This window comes from Montipora capricornis, chromosome 6, assembly GCF_036669925.1.
Source record: "Montipora capricornis isolate CH-2021 chromosome 6, ASM3666992v2, whole genome shotgun sequence".
Lineage (NCBI taxonomy): Eukaryota > Metazoa > Cnidaria > Anthozoa > Scleractinia > Acroporidae > Montipora > Montipora capricornis.
Genome location: NC_090888.1, coordinates 3,021,863 through 3,043,253, shown reverse-complemented (window position 1 = coordinate 3,043,253; position 21,391 = coordinate 3,021,863). Strand labels below are relative to the sequence as shown.

Genomic DNA, 21,391 nt, shown 5'->3' with positions numbered 1-21,391 from the left:
AAGACCCACTCCATCTTCATAAGCTTAGTTATCATGCAACCATGCCTTTGCCACACCAGAATTTAGACAGTCACGATGTTCCCACTGCGACGGTTGAATCATTGCCTGGACTGGCCAAAAAATTGTCCCTGTTTTTGGCATTCAAATTTTGTAACAGTTTGGCATCTAAATTTTCCGAAGCGTGGTTCTATGCCTGAATTTTCAACCGGTCAAAAATTGGTCTGTTACCATATAAACAATACCTATCTTGATTTTATCAAATTTAGCAAAAATAGCTACAACAGATCTGATTTTGGCACCTTTTTCTTTCTTTGTTTCTGTTTTTACCTCAGTTGCTTGGTAACTGCAGTGGAAATTCAAATTAATCTCTCTAAAATCTAAATTCTGAACTCCAAATAGGTCAAATTTGGGGTGCAGGGATGACGTGCAGCAGTGAGAGCCTGTTTTTACCTATTCAGTCAGCTGTCAATCTGGCAAGAGGTGATGATATTTATGTCAAGGTGTTCTTTTCATTAACTACAGTAGAAGCAACCATCTGCTTAACATATTGCATTTGCTGTGAATAAAGCTGCTCTACATTTTTAATATAATTTGTTCCATTGTATTTTCAAATCTTAGAATTCACCCAAATCATTTCCAAAAGGTCAAAATTACAAAGGTATTCTTGACAGTGCAAAAAAACAATTCCATACCAAGCAACATTTTAGCAGAACATCAACTTTCAACAATTTTGCCAAAAGACAAAACACCATCCTCAAAAAGCCGCGAAAAAAATCTATTTATCTATCAACAATACAATTGACTGAATTAAAAAAAATGTAAATTATGTCAATCATAGGGTTTTTTGACAATATCTGCTTTGTATTGCAAAACAGAGAGGCCATAGATTCTGCACTTTCTAACCCCGAAATGATATGAGACAATAGACTTTGGATAATGCCGTCTCATGAATATTTTCATGATCTTAAAATAATAAAATCACCACACAATAAAAATTCCAAATTTCGGTTAAAGATAAATTGCAATTGTTGTGAATTTGGAGATTTTTTGATACTGTGCAATAAATATCAAGTTAACCACAATTTGCAGCAAGAGAATGACTCAAAATAGCCCGCTCTATTTTTTTCCGAACAAGTACCTTTCATCTCTTGCATTCACTTCAGCAGTATCTAATGTAATCTCAAATTTTGGGATTAAAAATGGAAAAAAGTGCTTTGAAGGGAATCGATGCGTGTAAATTGCATTTAAATTTAACACAGTATTTGTATTTCTGCCCGCGAATTTCATTTCCCGCGGAACAGACTTTTTTGCAATGATCTGTGGTTATCAATTTACGTGCATCCCTTACTTACACCACTTTCGACTGTCTGTCGTATAACATTTTCTTTTCATCATATATTCCATTGATCTTTTCGGCAAAAATAAATAACTGTCCGCTGTAGAACCGGAAACAGCCGCACAAAAAGATTTGCATGTTCCTGACGGTCTTTGAAGACTGTCCATCATATATGCATATGCATCAAGACGTTCACCTTTAAAAGAAAATTCATTTCATCTCTCTATGAATACTTTTGGGCGATACAATGGCAATTCAATATATATCTTAGAAAAAATTTCCTAGGATTCCCAAAAATCTTGGGAAATCGAAAATAATTAGATCTCCCAAACAGGTCTGGAGAATGCTGTACCTCTCAAGAAATTCGATCTTAAATGGTTTAATCCAAACGCAATCTCATCGAGTGCTCATAAATCCACTATACCTGGTCTCTGTCGTCTTCTTTGGCTACCTCGGAAGTGGAGTCGGCTAAGATTTCGTCTGTTAAGTGTGCATCTTCAATATTTGCTTGACCCTGTTGCGATTCGTGCGTTTCCGATCTACACTCTATCTTCGATTTCTTCGAATTTTCTTCTTCGCAATTTTCCAACTCTCCCTTTCTTTTCTTCGGCGGCGAGTCCGGATTCGACATTTGTACAGAAATTTATTCTCAAAATATTGAAGCAGGCAGCAGAAAAGATTTTCTTTCTCTTTTGAACAGTGCACTGAAGCCGCTAAATAAAGGAGCAAAGAAGAATGAAATTGATGACAAGGAGTTGCTAGAGAAGGAATGGTGACCAGTACCCAGCACCTCTGCGAGAAGTCACATTCAATCCCCGTGTTGCGCGGGTTTCACTCGTGCAATGGTGTGGTTGCAACTATCGGATATTTCCATTCAGAGAAGATGAGAAGTGCTTTAAAGATCAGTAAACGATTAAGGACAGTGCCTACTATTGTTATTGCGCATACGCTCTGCGCATCTCGAGATACTCTGGTCTCCTATCGGTGGTGCTTGGCAGGGATATTTTTGCGCAGTTTAAAACTATCCAGAGAAAGTAGATGTTAGTAAGTACTCTTGGTATCCAAAAAGAAAATTGGGGATAACCATACATTTTTCACAGATAATTAAGCTTTAATTTGAGAAGGTCCGCTTTTTTTTATAAATATTACATGTATTCATGAATTATCTGGGAAAAATGCTTGGTTACCCCTTATTTTCTTTTTGGATTTCAATAACACTTGTTATATTAAGATCTACATTTCCTGCATAATCATAAACCGAGGAAAAAATATCTTTGAATTAGTAGGCACCGTCCTTAAATCCGAATAAACTGATTCTATAGCTTATTACAAAGGTTTAGTTAGAATAAGGCGCGCCAATCAAAATTTCGGCGCGATGACGAGTGAAATAGCCAATACTGTCACAAATGACAAATGTGAGACTAGTACTATTTTATGAAATAAATTGAACGTTTTCGTACATAAAATTGCACAGCGAAACAGCATACATTTTTCTTTCCTTCAAGATACAACTAGTTTATCACTGTTGTTGTTTTTGACAAATAGCAACTAATCTCACACGGAAGTCCGTTACGGTCGCTCCTTCCGTCTCCCCCAAAACCCCATTTCTCGTCTGTTCAAGTCATCAGTCTCCCCAACGACCACGAACCCCCCTACAAATACAACTTATTGCAACACAGTGAAAGTACGCATGATGCACACATTCGATTTGATTTATTCTGATTTTAGTTGATTTGTAACCTCTCCGGTTAGTAGAGCACTCGTGCTCGGCTAAATAACCTTGACAAAGAAAGGTTACGTTTATACAAACTTTGGTAGAGCGGCGGAGATTTGATCCGAAGGTCGTGGGTTCAATTCCCACCCTGGTCAGAGTTTTTCTCTGTCCTTGTGTGGGCCCAGTTCCATCAGTAGGGCTAACGCTCACATGGTTCATATGGGATAGAAACTGATCTAGCACTTCACGTTACACTACACTCTCTTAAATAACCTTGAGACTTACATAAAGTGATTATTATTATTATTATTATTATTATTATTATTATTATTATTTTAGACATATTAAACCTAAAGGCTCTTCTCATATGTTTCGTGTTGTGTGGCAGTAAATTCTCTATCCGGCATTAAAGGGGCGTAGCGTCCATATACGCACGTACGCCTGTGCGTAAAGCTCAAATCCGAGAGTCGTTTCTCCGGGAGGCATTAATTTTTTAAAGTCATCATACAATCGGGCCAAGGTTTTTAAATTTCGAATTAAATTGGTGTCTCTGTGTGTGAGTATTTCCAGTATCTTTTCATCAAGCCATACCGGACTGGCCAAACGGATCCAACATTATCCAACATTGTTGGACGCTGTTGAAAAGCGTCGAACGAGGTTATCGAACAAATGTAACTTGTTGGATTCAGCATTTTGGACTCAAGGGTCTACAACCAAAATCTACCCAGAATCCTTAAAAAACAAACTTTCGCCATGTAGGCGTTTTCAAGTTCCTTTTAAAATTATCAATGGAGTCACTCTCTGTGATAGCAAGAACACGGCTCTTCCAGAATCTGGGAACTGCAACAGCAAATGCACGGTCTCCAAAGGTCTTGCACCATGCAGGTGTGACGAACCTTGAGAGACCCAGGGCATCACTGCGTAGGGAGTAGCGTCCTGAGGTCTTGACTTGCAAAAGATCCTGCAGATACATTGGCGCCCTGAGAGCTTTGAACACAAGAAGGGTACCTGTTCGAAGGGAGACTGCTTAAGCTTTCGTCGCTCAGATATTCAAGACTTTGCTCGTTCACCATTCTGAAGCTTGAACTGACTTGGCAACGCGCGAAACCCTGGATACCGGTAGCCGCATAGCGCACGCGCGCCACTGTTGAATGTGATGGCCAAACAAATGCAACACAGTTTTTCACACCTTAGAACAAAACAAACGCTGGATAATGTTGAAGACGCTGTTTGATGCAACATGGTGGCCAAACGAGTGCAACATGCTAGATTCAACAATGTTGGATGATATTGCACTAACATGTTGGACCAGTTTGGCCAGGCCTTAACGGCCAGAAACGAAGTAGTGGACGACAGTGTCAGCGGTCGGCGGCCATGAAGGGGGTATGCCGACCGCATGCCGACCTAAATTTGTAGTAATACATATGTACGAAATTGCCTACCTATCTTTTTAACTTCGTAGTTATTCTAAGTAGCCAGCACTTTCTCTTTTTTAATTCATCAAATGTAATTATATCCCGATTAATGTTTAAGGAAATAAAGGTTTGTTTAAAAGCAAAAAAAAAAAAAAAAACCTCTACCCTTCGAGGCGCCCACGCAGTGTCAGTCTTATCACCAGTCCCCGGTTATTTTTTAAAGAAATATGATTATGATGATGGTCTTGATGATGATATTATAACAGAGTTTGCGACATCTTGCCATCTGCTTGTACTGTAAACCCCCTGTTTTGTTGGTGCAGAGAAAACTCGACAGATGGGTAAAATAAACAACCAACTATTGCATTTTCCTTCGCATTTATATTGAAATGTGGTTCTAAAATAGTCGGAAATGACAGACCCCCCCCCCCCTCCTCGTTTGGAGCGCCTTTGGCGTACACCTTCAAAATTTTCACGCTACGCCCCTGCATTAGCAATTATATTCCGCCATTTTCTTCTTAAAATTTAGTCTGTGCCTTCGGATAAGTTGGCAACAGACCAACTTCGATATATCAACATTCAGTCCTAAACAAAGGGCATCATCTCGAGGCTCTGGGGGAATAATCTCATACAAATCATTATATTTATTCCCCAGAGCCTCGCGATGATGCCTTCTGTTTAAGACCGAATTCTAATATATCGAAATTGGTCTCTTGTTTGACCACCGAGGAAGATAATGTTCCTGTGATGACGCGTTATTTACCGCTTAGCAAAGCAAATATTCTTGAAAAGCATGAAAGCAAGGCAGTTGTGACGTTATCTCGGGAATTAACCCATGGTATTCTCCTGCTCGGATTTGGAAAAAAGTCCTCTGATTTAAAAAAACAAAGTAACTTGAATGGGATTAAAAGCAATGTGTTTCCCTTCGGGAAAAAACGGAATACCTGTGGAAATATTCCACATCATCTATAATAATTGCGTCTATGCATCTACCCTGCAGGTGAGCTTCCCAACGCAGGGGAGGCGAAGGTTATTTTCATATGAGGGGGTGACGGAAAGCGTGAGAGGCGCGGCGATTTAGACGGGGAGAACTACACGCATTCCCCCTCTCCCCACCCCTAGAACATTTTGACATGTAGGTGATCTTAGAGGCTTGGGGAAGCTGTTTTTCCCACATTCACCGCGACTCAAATTCCAAAAGGATCAATTTTGAGAAGGCTCCACAGTCCGTGCAAGATCAAACGAATTTTCACATATTTGTTGAACTCTGCAACAGGTGCTCAATTAAATACCGCGCAAAAAACAATGAATGCGAAAGCGTCGTGTTAGAAAAATACCGATTACTTGAACTGATAAATAGTAATACACAGGAAAATGCACTTGAATACTAGTTCTGTGGTTACACCATTTATAGAAGTCAGTTGGAGAGCTCCTAGCCATATGTACCATTAAAACCGAGCTTATGTTCCTTAGGTATGCACTGTGGCCCATCGAGGGTACCATAGCGCTCAACCTTTTGGCTGATTATCGGGTTATCAGTGGGTGTGATCAAGACGGCGTTAGTTGACCCCATGGAAGGGTCCTCGTCGAAGTAGTTGAAGGGCCTTATGAAGAAACTGGCAGAGTTTGCAGCAGTGGCCGTGTTCGGTATGTCCTCGGAATGGGGTACATGCATCATTCCAATTGTTACCCAGGCAACCAAGTCTTCGCTAACTATGGAGTCATCGTCAAGAAGATACTGCCGGAAGTCCAGCTGCGTGAGGAGGATAGTGAATAATCATAAATTGCAATGAAATTATTGAAACACTTTAACTTCACGGTTAACGATAAAGCTGAATAATTTTGATTTGAGGTGAATTGGAAGCCGACCGACAACAGTCTTGACTCTTCCGTCGCCCGATGTGAAGGAATCCGGAATCCCGCAAATGTGAGGCTTTGGAATCCGGAATCCAGTGTACGGAATCCAGAATCCAACGAGTTCGATAGAACCCAGGATCAATTTCGTGGAACCTGTAAGTTTGGAGGCCGGAATCCCTGACTCGGGATCCGGGATCCACAAATCGGGATCCGGAACCCGAGGGCCACCTGGATTCCTTTACAAAAGGCGACTTCTGGCAATGCAATGGATTTTGGAGCGAAAAACGTGTAGTATTTCAAGGTTCGATTCAGTGTTCTTTCAAAGGTACTTAAATTAAAGTTACTAAGGATGATTGCTGGTAAATTGTTCATTTTGAGGCTTCTCAATCAAATGGGAGCGGCTTACCAAAGCACTTAATCGAATTGATGGCTTTTATGTACTCTCAATGAAGCAATAGGTAAGGTAAAAAAAGTGCATAATGTACAACTATGAACTTGAGAGAGGGTTGGTCTGTCACGTCAAAGTAAATCGTTTTGTATTTTAAGAATGGTTTCTGCACTGAAGTGTGATTCACCCGAAGGCTTTTACTTGGTAAAATTGTGAAAGATGCCGTATTGTATACGTACCTGTGGATCAGAAGGTCCATTCATGTTGTAGATGGAGCTGCTCTTTGTCTCATCCTCCTTGTACTTAGTCACAGCCATTTGATAAAGAGACCAACTCATAATTGGAGTGATGATCCAGTCTTCAGGATACAACTGTTTCAAAATGTTATCCAACTGTATGCGATAACCTTTTCTTTCGCCCATGCTATTCTCTTTTGCATCATTGAAGAAGTTCAGATACTTCGGTTTGTCGAAGTTAAACTTGTAAGCAGCCTCTAACTCTGTGTTTTTCACGCTGCGTTTGAGAACCTTTTGAACACGGGTTTTGTTGGGGAACCAACGTTCGGTGATGTTCTCGATGCCAATCTCAATCGTCTCATACGAATTCTTTCTTCCACCGACGTCCAAATCAACCTTGTAATGGATAAAATGATCGTGTGTACCACTGGTAAAATGTTCTTGAAGTTTGCACGAATATGGCCTGGAGTTCGAGTCATAGAACGAACCATAGACGTAACCGGAAGCAGACATCTTTACTTCTAGGACGCCATTTTGGTAGAAGATGAAGTCGAACACATAATCATAGTTACCCGGTGTAGCAACAGTGCGAAGAACTAACAGGTGATTTACCATTCCACCGTAGAACTTGTAACCACCCTCGTAGTTGCTATCGTAATGTCGGCGAAGTGGCATCCCGGTGTTCATCTCGAAAACGCAAACGGCGTTGCGAAATGTCAGCGGCTTTCCAGTCCAAGTCATGTGTACAAGATCGAAAAACGTAGCAGTAGTGGGACAATCGATACCACGGACCATCTCCCAACTATTCGTCCCCAGGGCCCAGTTGCTGTCCAGGTAATTGTTCCAGGAGGGGTTTGGGTAATAGCCACCATAGGTTGCAGCAGCCTCTTGAAGGCTCAGCTCATAGATGATTCTTTCTCCGTTGAATCTTATGTCATAGACTTGCATTCCACTATAAGAGTCCATTCTAAAATCAAAAGACCATGACATATAGCTAACATGGCGACCTTTGACAGAGTAGCGCTTCCCATCTGGCTCGTACAATTCAGGTCCTCGCATGGGTTTGGCTGGTTGAGGATTACCTCTACGCTCATAGCTTGAAAAAAGTGGTGTCTTCATGGGTGCCGCAATTTAAATCTTTTCAATGATACCCATGTTATATTTCTCCACCAACTCATCTACCGAATTAAAGGTTTGATTGTTATAGATGACGCTGAGGATTTTCCATTTCGAGGTATCAGCTTCTGCATGATCGGCTAGCAAGGACAAATCCACAGTGTGCTCGAAGTCACCCGTCATCTTCCGAGCAAAGGTGACCCAATGATGGCGGTCATTCTGACTAGTAAAACCCATCGGCGCTGATGTCCTTATAGTAAGACACTTTTCGGTGCAACCAGGATAAAAGGAGTATCCATCGTAACTTTCTCGCATCAGCTTGGAAAGCTTTTCAGAGGCATTGTTGACGAGAACCGTATTGACTACGATATATTCAAGGAAGTCGTAAGGTCGAGCATTGAAAGGAGCAAAATTCGTGTCTTTTCCCGGGATTTTTCTAATCGCGTGTTTGGTAGGATTAGATGCAGGACTAACAATGTATTCCTTCACCACAGGAGGGTCATCTGCACCATGAAATACCACTGCGACAGCTTTTCGTTCAGGTTTGTTACCATCGCCATCTAGATATGCCAGAGCTTCATCTTTGGGCGGTGATAGCAACTGCACTGAGCTATAATATAGTTTCTGTTGATAGCCGCTTCTTCCATTCTTGTTAGCTTCAGTTCGGTTTGTTTCAAGAGATAGTCTCTGACGGCAATAATTTCATTTACTGTGAGATCATCAAAGACACCAGCGGACCTTGGGTTTTCATCGGGACCCGACAGCCCTTCTGCACAAGTCATCACCTGATTATGGTCGAAGAGATCGGGCCTTTTTCCACCGAGTGCATTCTCGGTTTCCTTCGCCTTTGTGGCTACCACTATCAGAGCAATCAGCAGCGCTATGCTAATGGCAATAAAACCAATTGCCAAGAGCTTCCATTTAAGAAGTTCATTTATACGACGCCCTTTACAAATGGATTTCGTCTTTATCATTGGTTCGTTTGAATCCATTTCTTTCATCATCGTCTGCGTAACAAAAAATACGAATTTTGCAGTTTGTAGCAAATACGTTTAATCTCCTTTGGTTGTCCTGCAGGCCTCAAAGTCTAGTCTCAAAAGGATTACGAGAGCGTTTTGAAATAACGACACCGGTGGGCCTATACAAACATTGACGTCACATTTCGTTTGAGAAACAAATTTGCCAACCACGGAACGAAATAAGTCATTGTTTCAACAGCCAATTAGGTTCTGGTTGACATATTAATAACAATGGGCTACGACACGAGAACAATCGCTATAGGAGAGTTCAGAGTTCAAAAAACGTGCGCGCGTCTCGATAAAAGCAAGTACATATTAAAAAAAAAAACAAAAAAAAACCAAAAGATTTCTAATGCAAATTCTTTCAGCTATTTACCATAACAAAAAAGACAATTATATACTTTGTTTTTATTGCGACCGGCACATTCGTTTCTTGAAACTCCGAACTGGCTTATAACAAGCAATATTTAATAATTAGACCGGTAGACCGCAAGGGCTACGGGTCAATAGCCCACGAGGCGAAGCCGAATGGGCTATTGACTCGTGGTCTTTGAGGGCGAAGGGTCTTAGACTACTCGAAGACTATTACTAATAGTCCTCTAGTAGCGTAGCCAATTAAAATGCAGGATTTACATTAGTCCACTAGTTGGGTGATCCTAATCTTTGATAGATAGCACTCAGGTGATAAGACTCGAATAAGACGGCCATGTTGGTGCCAAAACAACTGAAAAAAGTTGCTAAAGTTTTGCACATTAATAGAGTCAAATTCCCAAAAGACCTTTTCGCTATTTTTCTTGCCACCAAAAAGACCGCAATGACGTCAGGTGCAATCATTGATTGCACTCACGTGATAAGACGGCAATGGTGGTGCTAAAACAATAGAAAAATGTAGCTCACGTTTTGCATGATACAAATGGAGTCAAATTCGCCTTTGTTCTTTCCACAAACATGGCCGCCACTTCATTTTCATTAACTTGGAAATTACGATAAATAATTTACTTTTCACTGCATTAGAATAGTTTTCCGACGACTCGGGTATAGTTTCCTAGTACAGTTTTCATTGTCTAAGGAGTATTTACTGAAGAAAAAAAAGCTGTCAAAATCATCGACCTGTCACGATGTCACGTGATAGTTTTTGGCCAATGAGACTCTAGTTTTGCCATGTGCTCGCTGCCCCAAGTAACCCTTTCATTGTAATTTGTTTCTTTTGGTCCACATGGACTCTTAAATTCATTACAAGCAACGTTACACGACCCACTGAAACCATTAGAATGGCGCTGGTTTAAATAACAGATTAAATGCTGACTTCGTCGCTTCGTGTTTTTTGTTTGTTAACAGACCGTGAATAAGCGCTTGTATAATATTTGGATGTATTTGGAGTCTAAGTTTTGGCTTAGGAAATATAAGTTTTGTATCCTCGGCAATACTGAGATGCTAACGAGCTCGGAATGTGAAGGAAAAGCTATAGAAATAACTAAACATATTAAAACACCTAAGAGAACTGAAGAGAGCATTAATGAAGATAATGTGGGGGAATAATAGAACATGGGACAGAATTTCTGGCAACCGGGGAACCAAATTTCGGGGAACATGGAAGAAATTTTAACTTTTCTTGAGAACAAGAGAACATGTACACCCCCTCTTTTGGGAAGCCCTCCCCAATGCAAAGGGAAAGCCAACTTATTTACTGCGTAAATAACGAAAAGGGCAACAGGCTTATTAACGACTTACATACATAGGATAATGCCTGATCTCCAAGACCTTAAAATTGTCACCGAACAGAGGTCATTATTTTGAAGGCCTCGTATCCGATTTCATTAACACTAATCTCTATTCTTATCGGACCAAAAATAATTATGGCACCCTAGATACGTTTTTTTTTTTGTCACTGAAAGAGATTTTTCGCAGGGAAACGATGATATGCCCAGACCTCCGAAGACACTCAGCGGATATAACATTTCATCCGGTAGATTCACGTCGTTTCCGATCCGACAACTTGTCCCAAATCAAACTACCCCTATAGCAGGTCACGCGTTGAATTCATGTGAGAATTAATTTGTAAACTAAGCGATGTTCACCGATACGTTATCCGTTGTTATAAATGAGCCATCCAGACTTCAACAGATAGTTTTCACAATGACGTCATCAAATTCTAAAATCAAAATCGCAAGGTGTTTTAAATGTTTATATATAGGAGGTTGAAGATGACCTAGGAATAAATCTTTTTTCAAGTTTCCAGTTCCATGACGACTTTCGTTTCGAAATTACAGCATTTTGAAATTTCCATTTGTCACGTTGCGTGACACGATGATACAAAGTCATTTGGTTGAAAAAAATGTCTATGCCTATGAATCTCAGCAGTCTGAGCGTTTCAAGTACGTTATTAGGAAATGTGTTCATACACATTTATTTTATCTCATGAATGAAACGTTAGCGCTTTCATCGCTAAGGGAATTCCAGATGTTCGTGTGATTTCTGGCCGCAAAAATGGTGCACAACAGTGGTGCACCAACATGGCGGCGCCATACACGCTTCGGCAAATAACTCAGAAACGATGCACCGCACAGACATGAAAATTGGTGAGGTGATTCATGAATTTGTCTCCTACAACATTCCAAGTTTTTGGCATATTTCCTTGAACCGTTTCGATTTTATTTTGTTGTTGCGTGACAGTGAAAACGATCTATTTTCTGCAGAAACACTCACTTACTTCATTTGTTCCGTACTTCGCAAATTTGAATATCAAAGGAACGCATCGCTTCAATCCATTCAATCCTTGCAGTTTGCGTCTAGCCCTTCCAAAATATATCATCACCCTCCTTCTGCGACACATGATATTCCGAGTAACCGCTACATTTTAAACCTACTTATCAAATAAATGTATGTATGTCTGTTTGTTTGAAAGTAGATCTGCAACACAAAAGAGAAGTGTTATGCAAATATTATGTCACGTGGCAGGGATGAAGCCGAAATGTTATCGTCGCTCACCCATCAAGATCTACGACGCGACGGCAGCGAAAACGTTACAAATTATGCATATTTAATTAGCAAAAACAATAGATTTGCGCGCTCTGCGAGTGCATTTTTCATTTTTTTACATATCATTCACGTATTCTGAAAATCTACTACGTAAAATTACCAATTCTAAAGTTTTTCAGAGAACATGAACACAAGGCAGCGAATTTGAATTTTCTGTCGTAGTTTCAACACCGCTCCTCCTAATTCAGTTACTGGAAAGTTATACTAGTTTTTAGAAGGTAGATAAGCCAACATAATGACGAAAAAGATTAATTAACCTGAAGTTGGAATTTTAAATGACGTTTTCGTTACCGTCGCGTCGCAGATCTTAAACTCCCTAAAGCCAAGCGGAGACATGTTTCTGAGACAGTTGCAGTGACTTGCCCTTTCAAGTGCCGTGGAAACTAGGCTTCCTCCCTCGAAACATTCGTTTTACTCAACAGAACAGAAACAGAAAATTTGCATACGGCCATCTACCCGTATGGAGTTTTATCTTGTTATCTTAGGTGGTCTATTTCCGGCTGGAATTTTTTTACCTACAAATTTTCCATTTCGCAAGCTCCAGACTCTCATTTCGCAAACTACAGTAAGCCGTCTCGTCATGACAAAATTTTCCACGACGGCTGAACAAGATCAAACCCTAGGGTCCTTGAAGAGCGGAGACAATATCGGTGGAGGCGTTAGAAAGTTCGCGGAGCAACTTCAGAATACCAGCCCATGATTGCGTGACATTGAACGCTTGCTCCTGCAGTCCCGCACTCCCGCACTCCCGCAGTGGCGAAAAATGAACATTTATTTAAATGGCTGTAGAACTATTGCTCCCGCAGTCCCGCACTCCCGAAAAATTAATATTAAATGGCTATAGAACTATTGCTCCCGCACTCCCGCACTCCCGCAGTGGTGAAAAATTAATATTAAATGGCTATAGAACTAGTGCTCCTGCAGTCCCGCACTTCCGCAGTGGAAAAAAATGAATATTAAATGGCTAATCACTGAAACGAGTGCTTAGGCTTAATCAGTAAACGAGTGCTTTCTTCTTCACACAATCTCGTGAAAAAGTGTAGTTAACAGAAGCTTAAAATGAAAGCTAAAATTCTACGAGAGTGCTTAGGCCTAATCACTGAAACGAGCGCTTAGGCCTATTGCCTGAGGGGACTTTAATGTCACGCAATCGTGACCTACTGCGGGACTGCGGGACTGCGGGAGACCCTTCTTAAGTATTTCTATTTTGTTTCAATATGCAAATATTTATTGACTGCGGGACTACGGGAGCAGGCATTTAATGTCACGCAATTGTGGCCGGGTATTCTGAAGTTTAGCCAAGTTCGCTTGGGCCAAAGAGTCATTTCAATACGCGCAAAACCTTACCTCGATCTCCCGGTGCTGATGTTAGGTTCCAAGGTGGTGCGTCACAGGCATACCACACCTCGGTGATCGAGACGGGAGAGGACAAAATACAGAGCCCTACTCCATGGAGTACTCTATGGATTACCCAAATGGAGTACCCCTAAAAATCATTTATTGGTCATATTTAATACTTAATCAACATGGCGAGGTATTTAGATGTGCATACCTTTTGCTACAGTTCAATGCAGTTCACGAATTGGCCGCCATCTTGAAGTTTCGTAGGCATTTTATGTAACCCTTATTATAGTGTATTTTTAGACAAATAATATTCATAAAAACCGTGTACCCCTGCATACACCTTCAGGCCCGTGTGTGCCCATATATACATACACCCCTTTGGAGTGGATTGGAAAACTTTGTTTGTACACAGCCAGATTACAAATGGGTATATCTAAGCGGGTATACAGGGGCATACATGGGCATGTGTGGGTATACACTGTATACTCTGGGGTGTACATTAGTAAATATGGGTATACAAGGGTCAAAAGGGGTACTATATAGTGGTATACATGTTTGTATGAATATTTGTCGAAATACACCAAAAAATAAATACACTACAATAAGTGATACATGAAATACCAACGAAATTTCAAGATGGCAGGCAATTTGTGAACGGCATCAAACAGTAACAATTGGGGAGCAGGAAAGCTCGAAATAAATAAAGGTAATGTGCATCTAAATGCCTTACCATGTTAATAAAGTATTTAATTTCACCAATAAAAGATTTTTAGGGATACTCCTCTAAAGGTACTCCATACGGTACTCTATGGAGTAGGGCTCCGCGTTTTGTCCTCTCCTGATCGAGACAAAACAACTCTAGTTGGGCGTGGACCATGAGCTGAGTGTGGCCCAGTGGTTAGGGCGCCTGCCTTGAGATTCGGATAACCCGGGTTCAATACCTGTTCTGACCTCTCTTTGAATTTGTTCCTGGTAGACCTTGGTTCCGCTTCCCAGATGTACTTGTAGATACCCTAGCCAACTAGTTTGCCTCCAGCCAGTTAGGATTCTTAACAGTTGTTGTTGTTCTGTTCCGTCGTTTCGTTGATTGTGTCTCATTGACCCTGAAAAGCCACTATGGGGAGCAGTCAATTAAGTATGTATTGTGTTATAGTATTGTACTATATTGTTGCTATTTGCATTTTTTTGCTTTCTACGATTACTAGGATGCTTTCGATTGGGAAATCCAGATTTAGATCTTAAAATCCGGATCTTCGGATTTTCAAGCGACATAGATTTCCAATTACTGAATCTGTGACAAAATCCGTTTACGGTCGTTTACAGATTTTGTGTTCGATTGGAAATCCAAAGATCCAGATTTTAAGATCTAAATCCAGATTTCCCAATCAAAAGCACCCCTAGTCTCCTTTGCAGCCGTCTTTTGGGATGTCACGCAATGCTCCCCCGCTATACGCTTACATGCTCTGTACCTTGTGTAATCATGCATGGTCCCTTCTTTGCCTACCCCACGAGCGTGAAAAGAAGTCTCCTGCCCTAGCTCCCTCATGCGAAAACTATAAAACTTTCTATTTTACAAACAAACAAAATGAAACCCAAAAACCTACGGTATGGTGTAGAAATGGTGGTAATCACTATGTAATGACAGATGATTGAGAGATTGTTGCGAGGAAGATGCAAAACATGTAGCAACGACCACCAACATTGTTTGATACTACAGGCATAAGAACGTTTCCGTTGGTCTAAATGCTTACAGATGAGTGCTTTAACAAGGTTATCATTGCTGCATTATTAGAACAGGGATGGCACAGTGGTGAGAGCCATTCACATTCGGCAGATGTGGTTCTGATTCGATCTCTGGACTCAGCGCCATTTATGGGTTCAGTTTGTTGGTCCTCTACTCTGCTCTGACAGCTACTCTAGTTTTCCCCTGTCATCAAAAAACATTTTATTTGATCTGCTTAATTTCATGTGATTTGATTGACAGTTTCCCCAATTAGTAGAGCACGTATGTGCATCATCATCATCGTTATCAGCACAAAAAATGTCAACTCTCCCAGATTATCCAGGAGTGTCCCAGTTACTGAACATATCTCCCATACGGAATAATATATAGAGGATATTACATGGCCGCGCGGAGATACAAAATTTCTCCTCAAGTGTTGAAAAATATTTCATGACTGAGGGCAACGAACAAGTGAAATATTTTTCAACACGAAGCAGCCATGTCATGTTCTATTCAGTTATATAAACACCAATGAAATACTAAATCATTTGACAAAAGGCATTGAAAGGTGCGGATTGCATATATAATCATATCAACAGTGATCTTTTCATGTGTGAAGATATCATTGTTTTCGCGCAAAAGCTCACTTGATATTTCATTGGTGTTAATAAGAAAAAATGACTTTGGACCTTTTCTCCGCTGCAAGCTCATATTTTAGTCCTAAATTTCTGGCTTCCTGCTATGTCAACTTGGAGTGCATGCATTTATGCAGGATTTTTAATACTATGGTGGTAGGTTTTTTGTGCATACAGAAGGAGCTGTAACATGCTACAAGCTCCTTAAGCCGATGACACACGCAACATTTGTCGCTCAACAAATGTTGAACCATGTTGCACAGACGTGTTGAACGGAATAGAGCTGATCTCTATTTTCGTTCAACATCATTCATCAACATTCAACATGTTCAATGGCATATTTCAACATTCAACATGCCATGACACACTGTTCAACATTTGTTGATCAACAAATGTTGAACCGTGTAGCACCGGCTTTAGGTTCAGGCAGATTTGAAATTTTACGGTTGAAAAGATGAAAATGATAATTATACCTCTCTTAGCCCATGGTGCAATTCTATTGAAGTGGGAAGTTTCTTTAGGAGGTGTCAAGTTCTGGGGTGGTCATATTTCTGGGAGGGGAGGGGGGGGGGGGTTAGTCAATGATAGGGAGGGTTGATGCAAAGAAAAAATCTTCAGAACTTAGATCTCCAGGAGTTGTCATCTCTGTCATTTTCATCAATCACTGTCATCATCTTGACTTGTCCTTTATTGCCTGGGAAGGTAATGCTGCCAATCATTGGGCCACCACCTGTAGCCTAAGATGACCTTCTGTTCTCTCTCCTAATCTCAATCTCCCAACACCCCTTTTCAAAACACACGCTGATCCAAGAAAAGCTGATTTTCTTATTGTTCTCAATGCCATGCACAATAAAAGATAAGACAAACTGGCTTTCAAACCAAGGTTGCCCTAATTTCTTTGAAAAGCATGCCCGATGGAGTCTTAGCCCAAATTACAGGAAGACTACACGTGACTTAAAAGACCAGAAGGTTTATTAAACTGTTCAAAGTTCAAAATAAAATACATCAAGTGATGTAGTCCATTTAATCAAATGCAAGAGCTCTTGGTCACTAATGGCAATGGTGGCGCATGTATAATTAAAGGAAACAGTCTCGTCTTTCCTCACTTCAAAATATCAACAACCATCATCTGTGACTTCTTTCAACAGACACTCCACAGCCTTGTTGAACGCGTCGATGTAAGTCAATATAATAAGCTGCCTTCGTTGTTTTGGGTAAAATAAAAGTCTCGCAAAAGTCTGGCTTTGTTAAGGGTTTTGAAGGTGATGGCAAAAGTTGATTTAAAAAACTCAAAGCAAAATCATAGCAGTTGTTGTTATCCTCGTTATACCTAAAATAAATTAAAATAATCAGGTGTAAACTTTTTTTTTTCCAACATAAAACTCAAAGGGTAATATTTTTGAAGCCTGGACAAACAAACATGGGAGTAAATGGAACAGAACTGTGAATGTGAAGGATGGATGAAGAACATTTGCTGATCAACAGCATCAGGGACTCCTCGGAGTGCATCACACAAGGACAGAGAAAAATCTCTGATCAGGGTGTGAATCAAACCCAATGACCTACTAACATACTACTTAAAGGACAACACTCATTCATATTTAGCACTTAGCTGGTCTAAGCCGATTTGTCTTCAAATTCCAATGGCCTGCTCCAGTCTGGCCTTGTAGCTCAGTCGGTAGAGAAACGGTGATCAAATCCAGAGGTAGAGGGTTTGACTCCCACCCAGGTCAGAGATTTTTCTCTGTCCTTGGGTGATGCTCCAAAAAGGAGTTCCTGACGCTGTTCATCAGTGAAGGTACTTCATCCATCCTTCACAATCACAGTATTTAGCGTAAGGGCCTCCCTTGATCTCTGTACCATTTACATACATATATATGCAAGCTACTAAGGGCAAAACTCATTCATACTAAACATGGTAGTCTTTGTCCACTTCCAGCTGTTAATACAATGAAGCCTGCAAGCAGCAGTTGCATTAAAGCAAGTTTCAACTCAGGGAAATGTCTCTTTTCGTGCAGCCCATCAGCCCAGAAAATAGAAAAGAGAGGAGACCTCTGCTAGCAGGAAGTGTAGAAATTTGCTGAATTTGCTGTTTTGAGAATACATTTCAGTTTTTTTCCTGTTTCTTGCTTCTTTTGGTTTAACCTTGATACCTGGGAGTCAGACTTAACAGACTTCACTCTGTCTATCGCCAGATGATTCTACTCCTCAACTAGGGAAGTTCTGGGGTGCCCAAACAGTGAATGGCTTAACATATTATATTTACAAAATTATTATTAATAAAGAAATCTTAATTTAAGGTATTGAGCATGTTCTTACTTCATTGATGTCCACATGCCATTGCAAAGCATCTCTGGAAGTTTAGAATCCCAAATCTCTGGTCTTGAAAAATGGCTGTCGCTTATGGTAACAGGAATACACTGTTCCCAGTGAGTCCCATCAGCATGAAGGCCACGTTCATCAAAATTATAAACAACTCCATTTGATGCAGCAATGCCAACATGAAGATCGTTGCCAGTTTTATAGTCCCTATGAAGATGTAAGATCCAGGCATAATGCTTAAAATTAAAAGCACTACTGGTAACACACTCTTTCAGTTGGAGGAAACTCAAAAGCTGACATGTAAATCTCCTCTAGAATATTACCAATGGGGCATGACTGGGTTCAATTTATCAATTTTGAATTGTACTTGCAACAAACTTTATTTAGTTTGACAGTTATCTGTACAAATCCCCTTGATAATTAGCAATAGGCAAATGATCAGTGTTTTCCTTTACCCCAGTGATGGAGGGGGGAGGGGGGGGGGGGGAGGGGGTGGAGTGGAAGGTCAGGGACTCTTGTGAAGTTAAATTTTTATTTGGGGTTGAGTAGCAGAAGCTACGTTTTGTAGCCCAGTTAAAAAAAAAAAAAACTTGAATTGCAAACAGGAAGCAAACTTTGCATATAATTATTGTTTTTCATATATTATTACCCACCCAAATGGCCCATTAGCTAGATGTGCTTCGTCTGATATTGCTACCATCACATATAATAAATCTAAACAAAGCTATCGATAGATCCTCCTCAAGATTTTTTGTGGAATAGATTCTTTATTTGAATGACTGTATGTAAGCTTACATTTATCATTGTAAGCCTTATTCTTATTCTTGGAAGGATGCCGTTGTAAAAAAGAACATAAAATTGGCCAGGTATTCGGAAATTGCTCTGCTTTCTGTTTCTATCCTCTGGTTCCTACCTTAAGAATGAGCCCCTTGTCGGTCGTACCAAGAACAAACAAGAAACATTTCTTTGAGAAACAAATGGACTCGGGAGACGAAAAGGAGGAATTATTAATTGACAGCGACTTAGAGATTTACCACAAATTGGGCAGGTCTCGGGAAACTTTGAGAAAAAAATATTCCACTCAGAAGTGCAATGCTGCATGCAGCGGATAGCTTCTTCCTCCCGAATATTCATGATGGATCTCTCTGATGGATCTGGATAATTCAGTCGGCCATTTTAAAAACATAGTTTAGTTCCCAATCAATGCGCAGTCTTTCAATAACCGAGGCAATAATGTACAGAGACTGGGTCACTACCAGTCTTTCCAGCACAACAACACCAATGAAAGTGGCTTTTTTTCGGAAAAAAAAAAAAAAAAACTTCCTCTCTTCTCACTGAACCATTTGCTTCATAATGAAAGACACGTGCTCTGTTAATTGAATGCAGTAACCAACCATTAACGAAGACTTTTACCAATTTTTCTGACCAATGGTCAGTTGGCTTTTGAGAGTCCTTTTCACGGTTAGGTTTTCTCATTTGCATTAGAATATACTCTTGCATGTATGTGAGGCAATTTCGGGCTATTTTGTAGTTTTAACCTGTATTTGCCTGGCATTCCCGTTATATTACATTGTAATGCAAATGAGAAAAACTAACCGTGAAAAGGGTTATTGTGAAAAATTGCTACTATTCGATTAGGTGGAATTCTCTCGGGTTTTACCTTTCAAATGGAAAGCACTCACGATGTCGACCTCAACATTTGGAAAAAAGAAATAAAAAAATTGTTAGTAAAAAATATAACAGCAATGAAATACTGATTTTAGGATGTTTGGTATGTCAAGTTCATGCGAAGGGAAAATCTTCCCGAAAGAAATTTTCCCGCAACGTCCTTGAAGCAAGACGACCTCAAAGAAATACTTGTCGACGCCAAAGCAAAAGTTATCAAAACACACAAAGAGCGCGATAAAAAACAATTCAAGGAAATGTTGCCATACATCAAATACTAGCATTTAGTTCTAGAAGCAAATTTATGACACACATTAGAAATAAAGACACCACGCAAACGTCTATCCATCCACCAAAACGTGTTAAACGCTATTTCACAATCAGAGCTTAACATTCTCTGGAGGGGTAGGGGAAAAATTTTGGGCCAGTGGCATATACGGGAGGGGGATGGGGTTGGGGTAATTTTTGGATATACGCACTTTCGGGGAGGGGTACATTTTTAATTTGCCTTAGTTGGTTAAAAAATCACCGACCCCCACCCCCAGCAAAAACCCCCAGCAATAAAAAACGAACAGTCCCTTATGTCTTCCACTAAAGCTCAATCAGGCGGCCATGTTGAGTCCCGAAGAATTGAAAACTTTTGTTTTTGCACAACGGAACTCGTTCCCAAACAGTTCCAGCTCGAGGCTCGGGGTACGAAACATGTTGTCTATGGCCAATATGGCCGCTGCGCGAATAAGGCCCATCTAGTGATTTCCCTTCGTTGTCAGGCGTCAGGCGAGGACAAAGAAATGTGCCAAAAATTTAAAACTTATGAGAGGGGCGTGGAAAACCAATAAAACCAGTTGTTTGATGAAGTTCTCGAAGCCATCGACATCCATCCTTGCTTAAGTAAGCTTCTACGTTAAAAATGGAGAGCCGTTGTTAAACGTTTATTTATTTTTCTTGTAAGAAAAATCACCATCGTAGTCACGGTCGACGTTAATCAGTTCTGTTTTAAGTATAACAGTGAGAAAAGATACATAAGATAAGATAAGATAAGATAAGATAAGGTAAGATAAGATAAGATAACTTTATTAGTGTTTCCATAAATGGCTTTTAGAAAACTGATTACAATGACAAAATTCAATAAAATGTTAAAATTATTCGTAAACCATTTTTGCCTCATGCGTTAACACATGAACTTCAGTAGATCTGGGTCGTATTTTCCTTCTTACCGCCGAGAAGTGAAATATTTGTTGCTGTTACAATTCAAAAGATACTAGAGAGAGTTGGTATCGCGTTTGCGACAAACGGCAAACGGTTTCAGGCTAAAATGCAATGAGTTTCAACTTCCAGAGATCATCCTCGTGGGACATCCTAGATGAATATGGCTTTCCATCAAAAGTCACGTTAACATTCAATAATCAATCAATCAATCAATCAATCAATCAATTTATTATAGTCATTGCGTAGGATCGATGGAGTTACACCAAGTATCCATGAAACGCAAGACATTCGAAACATTAGCCCTAACAGAAGTCCATCAGTGGTGCTATATCATTTCATCACTACTAATGGAAGTTGCCATTGATTGGTCCTT

General features: G+C 40.2%; 2 protein-coding genes and 1 pseudogene across 2 annotated transcripts in view; all 3 read right to left on the bottom strand.

Annotated features, from left to right (window-relative positions):
• Positions 1 to 2,102, bottom strand: part of LOC138051198 (protein RCC2 homolog) — a 12,829-nt gene extending 10,727 nt beyond the window's left edge. The window contains exon 1 of the mRNA XM_068897360.1: positions 1,761 to 2,102. Coding sequence (XP_068753461.1) covers positions 1,761 to 1,967 — 207 coding nt within the window. The 5' untranslated portion in view covers positions 1,968 to 2,102. The remainder of the gene's footprint in view (positions 1 to 1,760) is intronic.
• A 2,735-nt stretch (positions 2,103 to 4,837) lies between these two features.
• Positions 4,838 to 11,979, bottom strand: LOC138051196 (diamine oxidase [copper-containing]-like; annotated as a pseudogene).
• Positions 11,980 to 16,772: 4,793 nt separating this feature from the next.
• On the bottom strand, positions 16,773 to 19,330 carry LOC138054602 (MKRN2 opposite strand protein-like). The gene is made up of 3 exons (XM_068901104.1): positions 19,058 to 19,330; positions 18,142 to 18,351; positions 16,773 to 17,152 (listed from the first exon to the last, which is right to left on the bottom strand). The coding sequence occupies exons 1-3, from the start codon at positions 19,276 to 19,278 to the stop codon at positions 16,948 to 16,950; spliced, it is 636 nt and encodes a 211-aa protein (XP_068757205.1). The 5' UTR covers positions 19,279 to 19,330; the 3' UTR covers positions 16,773 to 16,947.
• Positions 19,331 to 21,391: the final 2,061 nt, after the last annotated feature.

Excerpts from the sequence above, each read along its gene's own strand:
- LOC138054602 (XM_068901104.1), bottom strand. The coding sequence starts at position 19,278 with ATGAATATTCGGGAGGAAGAAGCTATCCGCTGCATGCAGCATTGCACT. Across the intron at positions 18,352-19,057 it reads ACAAGGGGCTCATTCTTAAG|GGACTATAAAACTGGCAACG; the intron begins GTAGGAACCAGA and ends ACATCTTCATAG. Across the intron at positions 17,153-18,141 it reads GGCATGTGGACATCAATGAA|GTATAACGAGGATAACAACA; the intron begins GTAAGAACATGC and ends AATTTATTTTAG.